Raw genomic sequence first — 22247 nt, forward strand, 5'->3', positions numbered from 1 at the left:
CAATTCTGCAGATACCAACACTTTGGGCTTTTTGGACGAACACAGTGTGTAACATTTTTTGTTTGCTAAACAGCTCTACCAGTGCATCGCTTTTATGAGATAAATTCCATTGCAAGTGTTGAGTGATATTCTTTGTGCAATTCAGAGGACAGAAAATGTGTGTGTGTGTACCTTTATGTGTGTGCATCGTTTAGAATAGTGCGAGGTGCTGTTTTCCTTTTACAATGGCTTACAGATGAAGAGCAAAGAAGACAGTGTAAACTATAGGCACATTGGTAAGAAGGGTCTCCCACATCAAACACTCAAACAAAGGGGTCGTTTCATACACCTGTCTCTCCCTTCACGACTCTCAGGATGGCTCTACTCTCTTCTCGCAGTCAACAATAAGACACAGTTCGGGAGGAGGGAAGGGAAGTGACATTTAGAACCCTAAACCAGACACAGGTGACCATCTACTAATTGGTTATTTATCCAGGTGTGACCAAATGACATTGCTATATTTTAAGCTGATAGGAGATATACAGAAAGCAAGGTGGTGTTTAACTGATAAGACTATGTGAGGTCTCTGACACTTGAGTATATTTGGGTTTACCAGGTTTATGAAAGACATGGTCGTATGGGGAACACTTTGGCTGACACTGTTTCTTTCACTGTTCATCACCTTAATTGTATGTGCATCAGTTTAATGTACTCCACTGTCGTTTTGTCATGTACTGTAAGTAGACATGTTGAAGATGGATGAGGTGGCTATATGAATGCATCCAGTGGGGGCTGAGAGTTGTGGGGTAAGGGGTAAGTGGTAGAGGGAACACAGGGAGGCTGATAGTGTCCATCCTTGTGTCTGGGTAGAGGCGCACATGGAAACCCCTCACTGCACAGTGGCTCCCCTTTGATGTCCAGCTGCTAGCGAGAGACTGGCGGAGAGGGATGGGGACGTATAGGAAGGAGGGAGTGGGGGACCGAGAGAAAGAGACAGAGAAGGAAGTGGATGGTAGATATGAGGGAGGGGTAGAGAGAGAGAGAGAGAGAGAGAGAGAGAGAGAGAGAGAGAGAGAGAGAGAGAGAGAGAGAGAGAGAGATAGAGAGAGAGGAAAGCCTGCTGCTGCAAGTGCTGGTGTGTGTGGAGAAGAAGAGAGGTAGTAAAGGGGGAAGGAGGGGTAAAGGGAATGAGGGGTTACGGAGGGGTAAAGAGGAAAGAGGGTAGGTTAGGAGGGTGGCTGCCTGGATTGCTCTGTTTTTCCATTTGAGTCTGGTTGGAGATAGAGAGAGATAGAGATAGAGAGAGAGAGAGAGAGAGAGAGAGAGAGAGAGAGAGAGAGAGAGAGAGAGAGAGAGAGAGAGAGAGAGAGAGAGAGAGAGAGAGAGAGAGAGAGAGAGAGAGAGAGAGAGAGAGAGAGAGAGAGAGAGAGAGAGAGAGAGAGAGAGAGAGAGAGAGAAAAAATAGGGGTTGTTCCCCTGTGTCTGGGCTGGGCAACATGTCAGGCCAGGGGTAGGGGCTGGGGTTTGGGAGGGATATGCAAATGACTGCTGCCTGTCAGCCTGCCCCCTCAGAGTCAGTAGTGGAGCACGCTGCTCCACACACCTCACACACACACACACACACACACACAGCATACAGAAGGCTGGGGGAGCTTAGTCAGCACGTCCCCCGCTCACTCACACACTCGCGTTTGTGTATGGAGCTGTGGCATTCCTAAAGACCATCTCTGCCTCTCTATCTCTCACTCTCCTCTGTCTGTCTCCCCCTTTTTCACCTGTCCTTTACTTTATATTTGGTTGTGCTCTCTCCCTCCCTCCCTATTTCCCTCTTCCCTTCTCCATCTCATTCTCTAGGTTTTCTTCTGTTCTGCCTATGGCTGGCAGCTGTCTGGGAGAGATGTGTTGAAGTGGAGAGATGCAGGACAGGTCAGATTGCTGTTGACACTGAAGATATTTGGACTAGAGGTTTCCCTCAGGGCTGACTGAAGACAAGACAACAACACTGCAGATATTTGGACTAGAGGTTTCCCTCAGGGCTGACTGAAGACAAGACAACAACACTGCAGATATTTGGACTAGAGGTTTCCCTCAGGGCTGACTGAAGACAAGACAACAACACTGCAGATATTTGGACTAGAGGTTTCCCTCAGGGCTGACTGAAGACAAGACAACAACACTGCAGGCACCTGACACACAGCTCTTTTTTAAAATCTCCTTTCTAGGTATCAATCGGTTCCTTAATCATTTATATTGGTCCTCCTTTTTGGTGCTTTTCCACGGGTGCTATTTTGGCAGCCTCTACGAAGAGAAAATGAGGTCCAAGTTTTCTCAAGCTGCTCTGCAGCCCTTTATTCTAGGAGTGTTCCTGTCACTGGTGGACACCAAAGGAACCTTCTATGGAACAGGCCATGGGAACCCGTTCTTTGGAGGAAGTCATGGCAACAGATACAACCTGTACAAGGCTGGAGTCAACCCACACTACACCCCAGGAAAACCCATGACCCGCCACAAGTAAGTGCATCTCCTGAAACTGCGCATAGCGTCAACTTTACTAGTCATACATTTATACAGCACCTCTCCAAGTGATTTACAAGGCAATAAGGATTTCCATGGCAAATAGAATATGGGCTTATAGCTCTTTTCCACATTAATCTTATATCTTAACCCATGTTACGGATGGGTAATACAAATATGCTTTCGGTTAGTGTATCGCTTCAATAACACTGGCTGAATTGACTCTGTTTCTCTCTCTCACACACGCACACCGTCAGCCTATCTCTGCGGTTAAAACCATCTGTGACTGAAGATAAACATTATGAAGAAACAATGACACGCTGCATTATGGAGACAAAGAGCTCATTATAAGAGGAGAGCTGAGCTGATGTCAGGGGTATTGATCTTCTGAGCTCTGTGTGTGTGTGTGTGTGTGTGTGTGTGTGTGTGTGTGTGTGTGTGTGTGTGTGTGTGTGTGTGTGTGTGTGTGTGTGTGTGTGTGTGTGTGTGTGTGTGTGTGTGTGTGTGTGTGTGTGTGTGTGTGTGTGTATAGGGGGAGCTCAATTAGAAGCAGACATACAGCTGGGTACCCCTAGCCAGATGGGAGTGGTGCTAATAGAAGTCTAAACCAGTACCAAGGCTTGTTGCTTTTGGATCCTGTTTTAGTCATGTAGTAATTCACAGCTCAATTCAATCAAACCCTTATTGAGGTATGATATATTTTGGGAAGGGAAAAACCTACTACTACTACTACCTGACAGGCTTCCCTCACATTGAGTCTTGGGGCTTGTGTCAAAATAAGAAGTGTGTGTATGCTGGCTAAAGTTTGGTCATGAAGACATGACTGTGGTGAATTTGATTGAATTCCAGCCTCAGTGTAATTCAATACCAGGCTACAGTAGATTTACAGTAAGGGGTAAAAATGTGGGGACATACTTTGTGCTCCGACGCAAGTAAAGCTTTTGATCTCTTCTAGTCACCACCAAATACTTAACCAAGTGATAAAATAGCTGGCTCTGGGGGGGAGAATCTCTCGCTCCACTTCCTGTGGTTCTCTCCCTCGTTTTATTATAAAACCTAAAAACGACCATCATGGCAATGAATTGATTATACACACGAACGTAGGAATTGTTAGGTTGTTGGGCCCTGGGGTCTTTCTGTTGTCTCCTTTCTCTCATTCTCCTGCTTGGCTTCCCCTGAGAGCTGGACAACTCTGGACAGCTCCCTGCTGTTTTCCTCTACCAGCCCCAGCAGACAGAGCCTGGCCTGGCCCTACTTAGACGTTACCCTCACCACTCCCTCACCCTTCCCTCACCCCCTCTCTACTCACCCTTCCCTCACCCTCCTCCCTACTCACCACCCCTCACCCCCTCTTTACTCACCACTCCCTCATCCTTCCCTCACCCCCTCTTTACTCACCACTCCCTCACCCTTTACCTCACCCTCCTCCCTACTCCCTCACCCTTCCCTCATCCTCCTCCCTCTCACCACTCCCTCACCCTTCCCTCACCCTCCTCTTTACTCACCACTCCCTCACCCTTCCCTCACCCTCCTCACCACTCCCTCACCCTTCCCTCGCCCTCGTCTTTACTCACCACTCCCTCACCCTCCTCACCACTCCCTCACCCTTCTCTTTACTCACTACTCCCTCACCCTTCCCTAACCCTCCTCCCTCCTCACCCCTCCATCACTCTTACCCTCTCCTCACCCTCCTCCCTCCTCACCACTCCCTCACCCCTCCTACACCCTCCTCCTTCCTCACCCTCACCCCTCCTACTTCCTCACCCTCCTCCCTTCTCACCCTCACCCCTCCTTCCTCACCCTCCTCCCTTCTCACCCTAATTCACCAAGCAGACAGACCCTGACCCAGCCCGACGTAGTCTTTATTCCGACTCTTAACCAGCCTCTATCACCCGCCTCACCCATACCCAGAGGTGGAAAGTAATAATTGAGTAGCTTTTCCAAGTACTTTTTGGAGTATTATTCAAAGTCTGTAATTTTACTTCTACTTGAGTAGGATATTTCAGTATTCTTTCCATCCCTGGTGAGGGAGTGAAAGGGAGTGTGTGAGTGAGGGGGTGCGTGAGGGAAAGAGGGAGTGAGGGCAGTGAGGGAAAGAGTGTGAATGGGTGAGTGAGTGAATGTCAGCCGGTCCCATGGAGTAACAGAGGGGTGAACGAGGGATTGAATGGGTGAAAGAATTAGACATGTTTATTTCTGGAGTCTGAAGTATATTGAAGTCTGGAAATTTTATTGTTTATGCACCTCACTTTGCATTGCGTTTTTATTTATCAATACATTTGAATTGCTTTGAATGTTTAATGTTAATTGCATATTTTTGTCAAATCCTTAGTTTTCTTTTACAGACAGATGTACCTTATTGCAACTCATATAAAAAAACGTAGTTCCTACTGTACATTCATTTCCTCTCTTCCTTTTTCAATGTAATGCATTGAAAAGATCATGTGTAACAATGTTCAGGTAACCTTAGCAAAATTAGCTAATTATCAAGGTCAATCATTTTTTTTTTTTTAAGTAACTCAATTACTTTTTCTCTGAGTACTTTTTAAATGAGCTACTTTTTACTTTTACTTGAGTCAAATGTAATTGAAGTAACGATACTTCTACTAGAGCAGGATAGTTCAGTTGTCAAGGCTCAGGAGAAGAACCTGATGCAGACAGTTTCAAAGTAACAAAAGTTTATTACAAAAACAGGGGGGCAGGCTCAGGGCAGGCGGAGTGCAGTAATCCAGGGTGGTGTGACAAGGTACAGAACGGCAGGCAGGCTCAGGGTCAGGGCAGGCAGAATGGTCAAAACTGGGAAAACTAGAAAACGGGAACTAGAGAAAGACAGGAGCATGGGAAAACCGCTGGTAGCCTTGACGAAACAAAAAGAACTGGCAACAGACAAACAGAGAACCCAGGTATAAATACACTGGGGATAATGGGGAAGATGTGCGACACCTGGAGGGGGGTGGAGACAAGCACAAAGACAGGTGAAACAGATCAGGGTGTGACATCAGTACTCTTTCCCCACCTGCCCTTATCCTTACCCTTATCCTTTCCTCACATTAATTCACCCAGAGAGGTCTCTCCTAATGTTGTCTTTATCCTGCCCTAATCCATATATTCACCACACCATTCCTCACTAGTTCTCACTCACTCTCTCTCTCCTTCCTCAGTCTCTCTAACCTCACCCTCAATCACTCACTCACTACCTCTCCCTCCCCCTCTCCTTCACCTTCAACCACCTTCCTCCCTGTCACTCCATCTCACCCTCAACCTCCTCCTTCCTCCCTATCCCTCCCTCTCACCCTCCCCCTTCCTCCCTATCCCTCCCTCCCTCTCACTCTCAACCTCCCCCTTCCTCCCTATCACTCCGTCTCACCCTCAACCTCCCTCTTCCTCCCTCCCTCTTCCTCCCTATCACTCTGTCTCACCCTCAACCTCCCCCTTCCTCCCTATCATTCCCTCCATCTCACCCTCAACTTCCCCTTCCTCCCTATCCCTCCCTCCCTATCACTCTGTCTCACCCTCAACCTCCCCCTTCCTCCCTATCATTCCCTCCATCTCACCCTCAACCTCCCCCTTCCTCCTTATCCCTCCATCAATCTCACCCACAACTTCCCCTTCCTCCCTATCCCTCCCTCTCACCCTCAACCTCCCCCCTATCATTCCCTCCATCTCACCCTCAACCTCCCCCTTCCTCCCTATCCCTCCCTCCCTCCCTCTCACCCTCAACCTCCCCCTTCCTCCCTATCCCTCCCTTTCACCCTTGCCTTACATCTCCATAGAGACAGTAGGTGTTTTACAGTGAAGTCTAAAATGGCTGAAATGCCACTGTCACTATGCTGTCACTATGCTGTCACGAGACAGGGCCTAGTGCTCCTTTATAGTGGCAGATTATTTGGTTCACGACAGGGACACCGATGCCAATCGGTTTAAATATACACACAGGAACACACACATATGCATTTCCAGATTCATGGTCTATAACCTTGGCAGAGGAGTATAATAGGCACTTGAACCCCTGCAGCCAATGAGTCTCTAAAGAGTGGAGTGTGGCAATCTTTAATTCTGTGCCTTTAGCTGCAGTGGAGACATAGTTGAAGGTAAACAAAAAGAGACAGGTGGACATCTATCTATCCTCCAGTTGTATTAATAGGCTGTCTAACTCACCCAGGTCATACAGGACCCTGGGGATCTGTCACAGGCAAACAGCCCCCGGAGATATATGACTTCAGTTGGTGTCTGGGGCAGTGGATATGCCCTATATGACCGAAAGTATGTGGACACCTGCTCGTCAAACATCTCACTACAAAATCATGGGCATTAATATGGAGTTGGTCCCCTCTTTACTGCTATAACAGCCTCCACTCTTCTGGGAAGGCTTTCCACTAGATGTTGGAACAAATTAACTTTTAACAAGGCACACCTGCATTCCAGGTGACTACCTCATGAAGCTGGCTGAGGGAATGCCAAGAGTGTGCAAAGCTGTCAAGGCAAAGGGTGGCTACTTTGAAGAATCTCAAATATAGAATATATTTTCATTGTTTTTATTACCACATGATCTCATGTTATTTCATAGTGTTGATGTCTTCACAATTATTCTACAACGTAGAAAATAGTCAAAATTAAGAAAATGAGTAGGCGTGTCCAAACTTTTGACTGGTACTTTAACTTGAATAATATCACACGCGCTGCAATGAGCCTGTGTGTGTGAGAGAGAGATTATCTGGAATTTCAAACCCAGAAATGCCAGTAATAACATAACACACATGTACAAAGCTAGGCTTTAGTCACTACTAGTCACTACATGGAATGAACACATCACAACGTTCTCCGTTTAGTCTTCAGCCGTTGGTTTGTTGGCCGTTTTTCTTGTTTTGCTTTTAACTGTCTTGTTGCAATGGAGCATGTGATTTGACAGCCGTTCAGCCCCATTCATGCCGACTATTTCCTGGTGGGAGGGAATGTGGCCCTCTCCTCATTGGTAGTAACAAGGTAGACAATGATCACAATGCCTACAGCTGGACTGCATGGGGACTTACACAGACCATAGAGGGCTACAGGGGGAGTATTGGGGAAAATGTTTGTTTTGCACTCAGCTCATTGGGATGTTGTTTGTAGTGTATTCTACTGCTGCCATGTTTCTGTCTTCATTTTAACACAACTCCAGAAATGTAGTGGTTGCAGACACAGCATTCAGAGGGAGGGCTCCACAGGAAACTTATGCAGTGCAGCCCCAAGCTAGATTCACATGGGACTGTATGGTCCTGTGTTATTCATCTCAAACTCAAGCAGGAGTCAAGCCAATTCAATGCAAGTTTAGCGTTTTGAGGTATTTCCATATGAAAATATCATGGGATGCTGCTTATGATGGTACTGCTTTTTGCTTGGTCGTGTTCTGTTTTGTTGGTGGCCCTACTCACTGATGGTAAACAAATATTACAGTGTTAAACGTCTTCGGGATCGGTGTCCCTTCCACGGGATGGTTGAGCTAGCGTAGGCTAATGCGATTAGCATGAGGTTGTAAGTAACAAGAAATCTCCCCAGGACATAGATATATCTGATATGGGCAGAAAGCGTAAATTGTTGTTAATCTAACAGCCCTGTCCAGTTTACAGTAGCTATTACAGTGAACGAATACCATGCTATTGTTTGAGGAGAGTGCACAATTTTGAACATGAAAAGTTATTAATAAACAAATTAGGCACATTTGGGCCGTCTTGATACAACATTTTGAACAGAAATGAAATAGTTCATTGGATCAGTCTAAAGCTTTACACATACACTGCTGCCATCTAGTGGCCACAATCAAAATTGCACCTGGGCTGGAATAATACATTATGGCCTTTCTATTGCATTTCAAAGATGATGGTACAAAAAAATACAAAAGAACGTTTATTTTTATTTTTTATTATCTTTTACCAGATCTATTGTGTTGTATTCTCCTACATTCCTTTCACATTTCCACAAACTTCAAAGTGTTTCCTTTCAAACGGTAGAACGGTACCAAGAATATGCATATTCTTGCTTCAGGACCTGAGCTGCAGGCAGTTAGATTTGGGTATGTGATTTTAGGCCAAAATTGAAACAAAGGGGGCGGGTTCTTAAGAGTAAGCTGATTCTCACAAACATCTTGTCAATAGACTCTGAAAATGGTTATGTGAGCTAGACCCAGACCTGGATACCAGTGGGTAGGGGGCATAGGCTATACCGGGTCTGTCTGTCTGTCCGTCCGTCCGTCCGTTCATCTGATAAACTTGACAATTACAAGTTGTGTGTACAGTATATTGTTAGATTTGCAGAGATGACAGCAGTGATAGACATTCTTGAAATTCTCCAAGATCAAATCAAAACAAATCTTACTGTCACATGCCACGAATACAACAGGTGTAGACTTTACAGTGAAATGCTTACTTACAAGCCCTTAACCAACAACGCAGTTAAGAAAAATAAGTGTCAAGAAAGTATTTCCTAAAATAAACTGAAGTAAAAACGATAGACAAAGTAAAAAATAAGAAAATAGAAAAATAACAAAAAAGTAAATGGCAACAATAAAATAATAGTAACAAGGCTATATACAGGGGGTTCCGGTACAGAGTCAATGTGCGGGGGCACCGGTTAGTTGAGGTAATGGAGGTAATATGTAAGTGTCGGTAGAGGTAAAATGACTATGCATAGATAATAAACAGAGAGTAGCAGCAAAGTAAAAATGGGGTGGGGGGGGGGGGGGGGGGGGTCAATGTAAATAGTCCAGGTAGCCCTTTGATTAGCTGTTCAGGAGTCTTATGGCTTGGGTGTAGAAGCTGTTAAGAAGTCTTTTGGACCTAGACTTGGTGCTCTGGTACCACTTGCTGTGCTGTAGCAGAGAGAACAGTCTATGACTAGGGTGGCTGGAATCTTTGGCAATTTTTAGGGCCTCCGTCTGACACTGCCTGGTATAGAGGTCCTGGATGGCAGGAAGCTTGGCCCCAGTGATGTATTGGGATGTACACACTACCCTCTGTAGGGCGTTGCAGTCGGAGGCAGAGCAGTTGCCATTCCAGGCGGTGATGCAAACAGTCAGGATGCTCTCGATGGTGCAACTGTAGAACTTTTGGAGGATCTGAGGACCCATGCCAAATCTTTTCAGTCTCCTGAGGGGGAATAGGTTTTGTCGTGCACTCTTCACGACTGTCTTGGTGTGTTTGGACCGTGATAGTTCGTTGGTGATGTGGACACCAAGGAACTTGAATATCTCAATCTGCTCCACTACAGCCCCATCGATGAGAATGGGGCTGTAGAGGCTTTGACATGGATGCATTCAGCTATAGTCAACTCTGCTGTTGTGTGCTGTATGGGTCCATAACGGAGAACCAGAGGTTAGAAATCACTTTTTAATACTCTTTAATATTTCTCAACAAGCAGTTGAGCTTGTCACTATGATTTTTATACTGCTTTCTCTTTGCTCACTCATAATGCGAAGTAGATGTCCGACAGACAGGCATGCATTATACTGTAGCAAACACAACATACTTTCCCACGATGGCAGTCATTTTACTCCCGGACTGCAATCCCTTAGTTTTAGTAGCTATAGCCTAAAGTAGATTAAATGCATCAGGAAATACCTTTGGCTAAAGAGAGGTATTTAAATCCCGTGTGGCTCAGTTGGTAGAGCATGGCGCTTGCAACGCCAGGGTTGTGGGTTCATTCCCCACGGGGGGACCAGGATGAATATGTATGAACTTTCCAATTTGTAAGTCGCTCTGGATAAGAGCGTCTGCTAAATGACTTAAATGTAAATGTAAATGGGCTAGCACAAGAACTGCCGGTGTTTGAGTCTTACTGTGCTTCTAAAGGTAAACAAGCCATAGGAAATGTGTGTGCTATTTGTAAGTGGGATAACACAACAGTGTGTGTGCACGGTATATGTCTGAGCTGAGTTCTGGAAAAACAGCACCTGTATTGTTTAATTGTTCTAAGACAGGGATGGGCAACTCCGGCCCGCATGACCCCTTTTGAATGTTCTTTGATTTATTTTTTGGGGGGGGGGGGGGGCCTCAACTTACTTTTGCGAGTTAGAATTTTCTAAATTTGATTGTGCATCATCAGTTTTTCTCTCGTTATGTAAATCACTGATAGTCAGTCAATTAGCCCACGGCAGCTAACATTTTTCAGATTGCTAAATTAGTTTAGCGGCCAGCAATGTAAACTTGTATCATGGTTGAATAACCTGCTGGGGGGCCCCCATTGATTGTCTCACTCAGATATCATATTAAAAACTGCACCTGCATCATTTCATTGTTCTAAGACAGGGATGGCCGGGAATTTAGCTATAAAATTGCAAAATCTTCTCTCCACCCCATGGCAAACTGTTTATAATTGCACAAAATTTACTCTAAAACGGGGGGGGGGGGGGGGGGGCAACTGCGGCCCCTCGTGATGAGTTTCAGAAGAGAGAGAGAGACCGAGAGATAGAGAGACCGAAAGAAAGAGAGAGAGAGGGGCCGAGAGCGAGAGAGAAGCCAGGAGAGAAATCAGGAGAGAGATTTTGGGGATCATATGCAAGACTGATCATACGCAAGACTGTTGAAACTTTTTGGAAAGTTTCTTCCCTGGTCCGCTAATAAATCTGTCTGAGGTGACATGAAGGGACAGGTAGGCAGGAACCTTGCAGTTGAGAACAACATGTTAAAATCACACTTCACATTGTCACTACAACTATGGAAGACAGCGAGAGAAGGTGTGGAATTTTCAATGTTGGACATAAAAGACTGTAAAAACAGGAGGAAATCAGCAGTGATATTAATTTTAAGAAATCTGTCCAAGTATTCCCACGCATCATAGAGTGACACGTGATCGTATACAAATGTAAGCAAGGTTTGAAATGATGTTATAGTCAAACATATGAGAAAGTTAGGAAATTAGATATAAATTGAGAAAGAGAGAATGAGGAGGAGGAGCAGAGAAAGAAGGAGAACAAAGTAAAGGGGAGATGGATTGAGAGGTGACTTGTTTTGGGAGAGGTTGGGGGACTACTTTCAATAATATTTGCCAAAGCGCTCCATAGGAGAATTTGAAAGGGAATGATCCTTTCCCCTTCGGAGACAGAGGGGATTTAGGAACTATAAGGATATACTGGAAATATTTACAGTGGGATCAGACCTACACCAGAAAAATGACTTACTCACAGGCTGAATTACATCCGGCCGTGATTGGGAGTCCCATAGTGCGGCACACAAGAGGCCAGCGTTGTCTAGGTTTGGCCGGTGTAGGCCGTCATTGTAAATAAGAATTTGTTCTTAACTGGCATGCCTAGTTAAATTAAGGTTAAATAAAAAAAATGTAACGCCAATATTTTAGAGACACATTTTTCCCTCAGATTACACAGATCCACAAAGAATTCAAAAACAGACTCAATTTTGATAAATTCCCATATCTATTGGGTGAAATACCACAGTGTGCCATCACAGCAAGAAGATATGTGACCTGTTGCCACAAGAAAAGGGCAACCAGTGAGGAACAAACACCATTGTAAATACATTCCATATTTATGTTTATTTATTTTCCATTTTGTACTTTAACTATTTGCACATCGTTACAACACTGTACTTAATATGACATTTGAAATGTCTTTATTCTTTTGGAACTTTTGTGAGTGTAATGTTTACTGTTAAATTTGTATTGTTTATTTCACTTTTGTTTATTATCTACTTCACTTGCTTTGGCAATGTTAACATATGCCAATAAAGCCCTTAAATTGAATTGAGAGAGCAAGAGAGAGAGAGTGGAGAAGTATTGGGAGAAAGGGTGAGGAAGGGACTGTGCTCTGTCTTTTGGGGGAGGTTGGGGGGGGAGTGGTGTGAGGCATAGAGAGAGAGAGGGTGGGGCAGGGTGGGGTAGGGTTGAAGAGGAAGGGTTGTTTTGGGGAGAGAGCTTGGAAGGTGAGATATCTGTTTTGGGTAGTGTGGAATGGTTGAAAAGAATGACGAGTGAACTGTTTCAGGCATGTAGGGTTATCGACAGATCTCTGTTGTGTACACATCTTTGATGGTGAAGACGGAAAGACTGAGAACAGTGTGAAGTTTAATCCTCTCATCTCAGATCCTGGATCAGTTCATCCCTGTTCCCCAGAGTCAGGATTAACGCAGTCTTACCACAATAGACCAAGTCCAAATTCTCAGTACCAGGACAGCAGCTGAGACAATCACTCACACAGACACACACACACACACAGACACACACACACACACACACACACACACACACACACACACACACACACACACACACACACACACACACACACACACACACACACACACACACACACACACACACACACACACACACACACACACACACACGGCTATGAAGCCCTCGTAATCTTTACGGCTCTTGCTGTGCGGTCTCAGTGGTCGTGAGGCGAGGAGGTCAGATCTCCAGTATGTGTGTGTGTGTGTGTGTGTGTGTGTGTGTGTGTGTGTGTGTGTGTGTGTGTGTGTGTGTGTGTGTGTGTGTGTGTGTGTGTGTGTGTGTGTGTGTGTGTTGTTCTCAGGTTTATCTCATCATCATCTCCATTAACGTTCTCTGTTTCTCATTGACCCTATTTGCTGCTTTCCAAAGCAGATGGATTGGCCTTGAGGTGCTCTGGCCCAAATCACTGTCTGTAGAGAGACACACTGAGTTCACAGTATCTTAGCTCTCTCTCTCCTCTCTCTCGCACTCTTTTTCTCTCTCACGCTCTCTCTCATGCTCTCCCACTCTCTCTTTTTACCCTCCCTCCATCTATCTGTCTCGCTCTCTCTCTCTATCTGTCTTTGAGACACCTGCTAGGGTTGAATAACACACAGAGACCCAAATTACATTGACAGACCCATGAAATGGAAATGGGGAGCTGGAGAGAAGGGAGAAGGAGAAGAGGGGGTAAAAAAGGGGGGGTGACAAGTTGGAGAGAAAGGAGAGAGTAAGTTTGAGAAGAAAGTAGAGGAAGAGGGAATGGGAGAAGGATGAGGGAGAGGGGGGGTAATCAGAGTGGAGGAAGTAATGTGAAGGAGGAGGGGAGAGAGGGATGAAAGCAAGCAGGGAAAGAAGGAGAGGAGGGGAGCAGAGGCTTTCTGGTGGCTGTGCCCATTTGGATTCCTGGTCTTTAGGCCTCAGTGATAAGAATCTGAAGGTTGCTCACTCAGCCCAGATGTGCACCTGACACCACACAAATACAAACACAGTCCCCTTTCCATCAGCTGTCAATCACCTTAACTTCTTAACCCTAAAACAGGCCTTCTCCTTGCACTCTCATGAATTAACCAATAGCAGGAAGTAAAGCTGTTTCATACTGTCAATAAAGCCAGCCTTTATAGGGAAGAAACTACCACCATAAAATACTCTTCAGCATTTTACTGTATGATTTTAAACCCAGTTGTGATGTTGTGCATTTTACTGTATGATTTTAAAACCAGTTGTGATGTTGTGCATTTTACTGTATGATTTTAAACCCAGTTGTGATGTTGTGCATTTTACTGTATGATTTTAAAACCAGTTGTGATGTTGTGCATTTTACTGTATGATTTTAAACCCAGTTGTGATGTTGTGCATTTTACTGTATGATTTTAAAACCAGTTGTGATGTTGTGCATTTTACTGTATGATTTTAAACCCAGTTGTGATGTTGTGCATTTTACTGTATGATTTTAAACCCAGTTGTGATGTTGTGCATTTTACTGTATGATTTTAAACCCAGTTGTGATGTTGTGCATTTTACTGTATGATTTTAAACCCAGTTGTGATGTTGTGCATTTTACTGTATGATTTTAAACCCAGTTGTGATGTTGTGCATTTTACTGTATGATTTTAAACCCAGTTGTGATGTTGTGCATTTTACTGTATGATTTTAAACCCAGTTGTGATGTTGTGCATTTTACTGTATGATTTTAAACCCAGTTGTGATGTTGTGCATTTTACTGTATGATTTTAAACCCAGTTGTGATGTTGTGCATTTTACTGTATGATTTTAAACCCAGTTGTGATGTTGTGCATTTTACTGTATGATTTTAAACCCAGTTGTGATGTTGTGCATTTTACTGTATGATTTTAAACCCAGTTGTGATGTTGTGCATTTTACTGTATGATTTTAAACCCAGTTGTGATGTTGTGCATTTTACTGTATGATTTTAAACCCAGTTGTGATGTTGTGCATTTTACTGTATGATTTTAAACCCAGTTGTGATGTTGTGCATTTTACTGTACAGGAGGTCTTCTATATGAGGGGGGGGTGTGAGGGGGGGGGGGGGGGTGTTCATGTTTGCCTTCGTCTGTGTATGTGTGCACAGGGATTTGCACTTTCTTGCTTTTTGTTATTTTGAGAAAATGGACACAGACTTTTCCAAAGGTACAATATATCCCTCCCACTAGAAAGTGGTGTTAGTGCAGTCCATTGACTCTAAGAACATCCCATAATACTTCACCAGGTCAGGCCACACGACAGCACCGCTAACTACTTCCTTGACGACGCACACCCCGGCAACAGGTTTCCTGCTCTGTATGAAAGGAGCCCAGTCATTCCTGCCCCAGTCCCCTATCAATAGAGTCAACACAGGGAGAGAGCGAGAGTTCACACACACACACACACACACACACACACACACACACACACACACACACACACACACACACACACACACACACACACACACACACACACACACACACACACACACAGAAAGCTAAGGGATGCCTAAACCAATAAGGCAGTGGTTTCTCATCATTTCCGACAGCCTGTCCTCTCTCTTTGCCCCATGAACCTGTTAACTTGGCATACACACACTTCTCTGCCTCAAACGTATTCCCTCATTTTCCTCCAAAACACTTCTGTGTGCCCTGGAACTGCTGTGGAGCAGTGCTACGTTTCACACTTAATAATAAGTATCCCTTGGAACCCCAACAGCGTCTAACGTCCTAAAGAAGCCAGAGCACTGCTTCCTGTGTGGACCAGCCTAGGAACATTTAGCAGTTGCTATAGTTGCACTGGTGTCAAAGTGACAGAATGAGCCTGCAGAGCCTCTTGGAGACAGTCGATGGCTGAGTCTCAACAACACATATGTCTTCATGTAGGATTTTGGCCTCAAGAATAGTGCACTGAATGCGGGAATCAGTTTCATTGGAAATGTCTAACATGGGCCAGAATTCAACTTGATTTTCATCACGGCACTTTCAGAAAGTGTGGTACGGAATGAGTGAATTCCAACCTTGGCCATTGTGAAGAGCTGCTGTGTGTGCTGGAGTGGCAACCATCACTAATGTTGTTATGGACAGAGTTCTACAGGAGAAACAGCATTGGCTTGAGGACTTGATGATATCCTGTTGTTGTTATTGATATTCTCTCTCTCTATCAGAAACCACTGTGCGTATGTGGTCCAGAAGAACATCACGTGTACAACGCAGGACGGCATGGCCACTTACGTGACGGCAGAGTACACCACCAAGTGCATCTGGGGGCAGAAGTGTCCTGTCGTCATGTAAGTACACTTCACTTGCTCACGCGCACACATTTACACTGACTCTGCACACACACACAGGCACACATACTCACATGCAATCATCACATACGCTGCTGCTACTCTGTTATTCATACTGTATCCTGATGCCTAGTCACCTTACCCCTAAACATATCTAACTCTACCACTCCAGTATCCCTGCATATTAAATATGGTATTGGCACTGACCCTGGAACTGACCCTGTATATTGCTTACTTACTTTTTTTTATGGAACTATTGCATTGTTGGGAAAGGACAATTAAAACATAAAACTTGAAACAATATAATTACTGTAGAGAATTCAGACCCAGCAGCCTCTGACATTCATACTAACAGTAAGAGGAGGTTGAAAAGGATACTGACAATGAGACTCAACCACTGTTGTACACTTTCCATGTAGTTTTGATGAGCATGGCAAAGCAGCCAGTGTGCTTTGCATTTGGACCAATGATATGTATAAATCATGGATGACTGACAGGGGGCGCTGTTTGGAAACAACCATGCAGCCATGATAGTACTCCTATTGCAAACAAGATTTTGGAAGCTTTAGAATGACATGTTATAATATCTACATTAGTTTTTGACAAGTATATTCTATTACATACACCTTATTGCATACTTTAAAATTATATTATGTGAACTGAACATCCTTTTTTAAAATTAGGTAAAAAATATTTTCCTTAAAGTGTTTTTGTGCTGCCCTCTGGTGGTGTCAGTGTGTACTACTAGTTAACGCCATACTGACCCCCAGCTGCACACCCAACTGTGTTGTTTTGTCAGTGGCTCTGTGACTCTGAACCGGCCACATGGGTTTGAAAGTGTTCTTTGACCATTTCCTTTCATCCCAGTGGATTATAAACAAACATATATTATGGTTATTAGTGTAATGAGGGTGTGAGCAGGGATGTCATATTCTCTCTGGTGTGACTGAAGGCTCTCAAAGGTCCTCTGTAGTGACATCACAGAGATAAATAGTCAAAGGATTTATACTTCAAATAAAATGGAGGGAATCAGAAAGACAGATTTTTTCTTTTTACAATGACAGCCTACCCCGGCCAAATCCTCCCCTAACCCGGACGATGTTGGGCCAATTCTGTGCTGCCCTATGAGACTCCCAATCACGGCCGGTTGTGATACTGCCCGGAATTTGAACCAGGGTCTGTAGTGACGGCTCTAGCACTGAGATGCAGTGCCTTAGACCACTGCGCCACTCGGGAGATAGAGGGAGCATGAGAGAAAGCGAGTAGAGATTACTATTCTTCATTAGAGTAGTGGACTCTTAAGTGAGATAACAGGTGTAGTGAGGGTAATAACCCTGGTAACAATCCCTACTTGAGCCTGTATAATCTCCACACTACACCGTCTCTTTATCCCCTGATCTACTGTTTATACCCTCCACCATCTCATTATACACACCCTAATCCTTTGATCTATCCTGTCCTCTCCTCCCATCTCACTTTCTGATCTCTTGTTATCTGCTCTCTCCTCCTCTCCATCCTCCACTTCTGCTCTCTCCTCCTCTCCATCCTCCACTTCTGCTCTCTCCTGCTCTCCATCCTCCACTCCAGGTACCGGACCTTCTACAAGCCTAAATACAAGGTGGGTTATAAAACCATCACTGAGCTGGAGTGGAGGTGCTGTCCTGGCTACTCTGGAGAGAACTGCTACGATGGACCCACCTCCCTGCCCGATATGATGCCCCCCTTCAGGGGTGGTGCCCCCCACCGCCCAGGAACGAAGGGATACCCTCACGGGCAGCCCCGACCCCCCTTGGGCCACAAACCTGTCCCTGGGGGGGCTAATCTGGAGCCTGGGAGGCCCTTCCCAAATCAGCCTGATAGTAGACCCATTCCCACTGGACAACTGCCCACCGGGAACGGCAAACCCAACTATGGTCAGACCAGACAGGGGTGGAATATTAACCAATTTATATTTTCAAACCCTGATTTACTCTTCCCTCTCCTCCCCTTGCCCTATGTAGTCATTGTTTTCTTTCTCTCTAGGTTATAAAGTTGGTGTTAGTGGAGAGCGTCTGGACAGTATGGAGGTGGACCTGCGTCGCCTAACCCAGGGTCTGGACACTCTGAACGGGGTGGTGGCTGGCCTGGAGGACCGCCTGCGCCTCTCTCTCCGGGAGGATACCAACAAGATGCTGGGCTCCCTGCTCTCCACTGCCCCCCGTCTCTCTGACTCCTCCGTTGGCTTCGGGGTGATCCCTGACGGGACCTCAGACAGCCTGAAGGGGGGAGAGGGTTTCCCCGGCTTTGGGGATCTGGCTGGGAGGGTGACGCAGGTGAAGGATGAGCTCAGAGCCAAGGGACACATGCTGGAGGAGATACAGGTGGGTGCTGAGGTTTTGTGATTAGAATAGTTTATGCTAGATTATGGAAATGTAGAAAAACAAGTAGATGTCCAAATTAATAATCAAACTTTTGGCACAATGCCGATCAGAACGATCCTGAATCTCACACTGAGATTCTGTATATTGTTGACTCCGCACTGACCTATTTCCACACAATGTCAAGAGTTTGAGGAGAGTGCTACCTAAAACCAAACCATTGTCATTCTCATTCATTAGGGCATGGTTCTGGGCCATGACTGGCAGCTGAAGAGGATGTTGGAGGCTGCGACCGGCAGGCCCATCCCTGGATCGGGCTCTCCCTCCATCATGGAGCTGCTGGATGCTAAGCTTGCCGGCGTCCGCGCTGAGATCCTGGACGGCTTCGAGAGGCGTCTGTCTGGCCTGGAGAACCACTGTGAGGAGAGGATAGGAGAAGTCCAGAGACAGTGTCATAATGAACACATGAACGGACAGGAGCAGATTCAGCAGTCACTGGACGGCAGAGAGACTGGCCTGAGAGAGGAGCTGGGTACTCTGCAGGCCCAAATACAGGGACTGACCCTCACTGAGAGCTGCTGCGGACAGGTACCAATTCACTTTGGGGCTCTATTCAATCCGTATAGCTGAAATTTAAAGGCAATCTTCCCGCTTTAGCGGAGAATGCATTCACAGTAACTGCTGCATATGACAGCTCAATCGTAAATGTACTTTACATTTCTATCACACAATCTGTAACACACAATCTATAAATGGCTTAAACATGTACATGACTAAAGTATTGGCTTATTGCTACACTATATGCCTGACATATCACTGTCATTGCAGGTGAACAGCCTGTCTCAGCGGGTGTTGATGCTAGAGGAGTCAGTGACGGGGTTAACAGAGTCTCAGCACCAGCTCCAGGCTGCTCTCACTGACCAGACTATCCACATCGAGACCCTGATAGAGGCCCGTCTGGAGAACATGGATGCCCGGCTCAATGCCACCGAGTCTGGGGAAGTAGGGGTTGGCGGGGTGCCTTGGGACCTGGACGGCTTCAAGACCCTGCTGGAGGACAAGCTGAAGACCCTGGAGAACAGGGTGTTTGTGGCCGTGGAAGAGCTGAGAAACGCCACCGCCCCAGCTCTGCTGGAGGGTCAGGTGGTGCCTGCCCTGGAGACAGAGATCGAGTCAGTCAGGAGGAGGGTGGAGGGAGACCTGGACGGCATCCAGAAACAGCTCACAGACCTGGAGCTCCTCTGCACCTCCTCCTGCTCCCCCGCAACTCCCCCTGAAGGAGGCGCAGGGACAGGCCTAGCAGAGGAGGGGTGTGAGGAGGTGGAGAAGAAAGTGTCAGGTCGTCTGGACTCCCACGCCGACCAGCTAGACCATCTCAACACCACGCTGCAGACCCTTCTGAATCGTATCGCCCAGGAGGATGAGGAAGGCTCTGTCCAGGGAGAGATCACCCTCCTCAAGATCAATGTCAACTCTGTCAACCGCACCCTGAAGGGTCTGAGGGACTCTGTTAGCTTATTCACTAAGGGAGTGGGCCATGCTAATGCCACATGGACACACAGGGAGAACCAGCTAGCCACCGAGGTCCAGGGCATCACCCAGCTGGTGGGGCGCCAGGCCTCCCTCCTAGGGGCTGGGGAGCGCCGACTAGCCCAGCTGAAGGGGGAACTGGTGGGCCTGAGGAGGAGGCTGGCCGGAGAGCTGCAGGGCTGCTGGAGCACGGCCCTTGGGGTTCAGAGGGAGGTGAAGGAGGTGGATAGTCGCGTGTCCCAGGTGGAGGGACAGTGTGGCAGCCTGGGGGAGCTGGCGGACCACCTGGAGAGGATCAGGGCAGAGCTGGAGAGACACTCTGACTCGTACCTATCACAGGTGAATGGAACGCTGGCCAGTCACTCTACACAGCTAGCCGAGCTGAAGGGAGAGATCAAAGACTGTGTCGGGAAGCGCTCAGCCAATCATAGGGGAGACCAGTAGCAGCTGAGCTACAGAGAGAGACTTGTGTGTGTCAGTAGTGTGAAGAGGAGTCACATTTTCGTCTGCTTTCCTTCATCTCCTCTGATGGGAAAGGTGAGAAGAAATTCAGAGCAGGATTCCATCATATTGCTTTGACCTACCCAAACTGTTCAGATCAGGGAAGGAGAGGAGATGAGGAGAAGAGGCGATTTGAAACTATTGACATGCACCCTTGGTTGTATAGTTGGGCAATATTTTCCCTAAAGGGACATCTTTGTTGTTTTTCTGATATTTTTGTTGTTTTTACATTTTATTTAGATTTTTATTAACTGACTTTTTAACTTATATGAAGAAAAGATGGTTGCATTGTTATACTTTACGTATTAGAGGTATTTGTGTAAAACCAATAACAAAAACAAAGTGAATGATGTAAGTCTAATGAGCAGCTATGGGTTTCTACTGGCAAACACACTCCACTCTCTGTGTGGACTCTTCCTTTAAAAATACTGTAGCCTATGTCAACATGAAAGGTGCTATAATATTTGTAAACTTTTTTTTTTTTTGTAAAAAAGAAATGTATTTCTCCTTAAAGTTGTGTGTATTGTGTTTTCTTCTTTGGTCATTCTGATGTCTAAGACGTAATAGTATTATGCTGAAGAGTTTTGATACTAAAGGTGAACTAGTAGCCTGGTCCCAGATCTGTTTGTGCTTCTTCATCTCCATTGCTCATTGTCAAGCCAAACAATGAGTGACGGGCAGTTGACATGATGGCACAAACCGACTGGCACTCATACTAGGTCACTGGGCCTACTCACACAAAAAACCTCACATTACCCATGCAAGCTAAGGTAACTGAACTAAATGACTATCACCCTGTAGAACTCACCTTTGTCATCATGAAGCGCTTTGAGAGTCAAGGACCATAAAACCTTAATCTTAAACGACACCCTAGACCCCCTACAATTTGCATACCACCCCGACAGATCCATGTACGATTAAATCGCTTAAGCACTGCACACCACCCTATCCCACCTGGACAAGAGGAATACCTGTGTGAGAACGCTGCTCATCGACTACAGCTTAGTTTTCAACACCATAGTGCCCTCCAAGCTCGTCACTAAGCTCAGGGCCCTGGGTCTGAACTCATCCCTGTACAACTGGGTCCTAGACTTCTTGACAGACCAACATCAGGTGGTGAGGACAGGCAACAACACTTCTGCCATACTGAGCCTCAACACAGTGCTTACTCATCCCCCTCCTGTACTCCCTGTACACCATGACTGTCTGGCCGATCACGACTCTAACTAAATCATCAAGTTTTCTGACGACATGACAGGGGTAGGCCTGATGACCAGAACAACAAGACAGCCACCAGGGAGGAGGTTAGAGCCCTGGCGAAGTGTTGCCAGGAAAAGAACCCCTCCATCAACGTCAACAAAGCAAAGGTACATCATAGCCGGGACTGAGAGACTGAGAAAGCTTCTATCACCAGGCCATCACACTGTTGAACAGCCATCACTAGCCGGCTACTTGCCCGATACTCAGCTCTGCACCTTGAGACTAATGCCCCATGTGAGACATTGAACACTGGTAACTTCCTATACTGTTTATATACTGTTGCTTACTCACTGTGTATGTATATACTGTATTCTCCACATACCCCATCCTAATATACCTACTATTGTACATACCATTTTCTTTTCCAAATTATATACTGTCTATAAAAACACCACGTATTTATATTCTGTAACTGCTCACGCTAATATACAGTATCTTTGGATTATTAATTGGACTAGTTCTGACAGTTCTTGATTTATTGTTTTGATTTATTGATTATTTGTGTATTTGTATTGTGTTTGAGAGACATTCTACTGCCCTGTTGGAGCTAGTAACATAAGCATTTCACTGCACCTGCTATAACACTTGCAAATCTACGTAAGCAACCAATAAACTCTGATTTGATTTGA

At 45.7% G+C, this 22247-nt stretch overlaps 1 protein-coding gene across 1 annotated transcript; it reads left to right on the forward strand.

Annotated features, from left to right (window-relative positions):
• The first annotated feature begins 1570 nt into the window (after nt 1-1570).
• emilin3b (elastin microfibril interfacer 3b) lies at nt 1571-22247 on the forward strand. Its single transcript, XM_071348895.1, has 6 exons — nt 1571-2490; nt 15848-15970; nt 17558-17883; nt 17993-18330; nt 18568-18915; nt 19156-22247. The coding sequence occupies exons 1-6, from the start codon at nt 2291-2293 to the stop codon at nt 20299-20301; spliced, it is 2481 nt and encodes an 826-aa protein (XP_071204996.1). The 5' UTR covers nt 1571-2290; the 3' UTR covers nt 20302-22247.

Source organism: Salvelinus alpinus, chromosome 17 (genome assembly GCF_045679555.1).
Source record: "Salvelinus alpinus chromosome 17, SLU_Salpinus.1, whole genome shotgun sequence".
NCBI classification, from domain to species: Eukaryota; Metazoa; Chordata; class Actinopteri; order Salmoniformes; family Salmonidae; genus Salvelinus; species Salvelinus alpinus.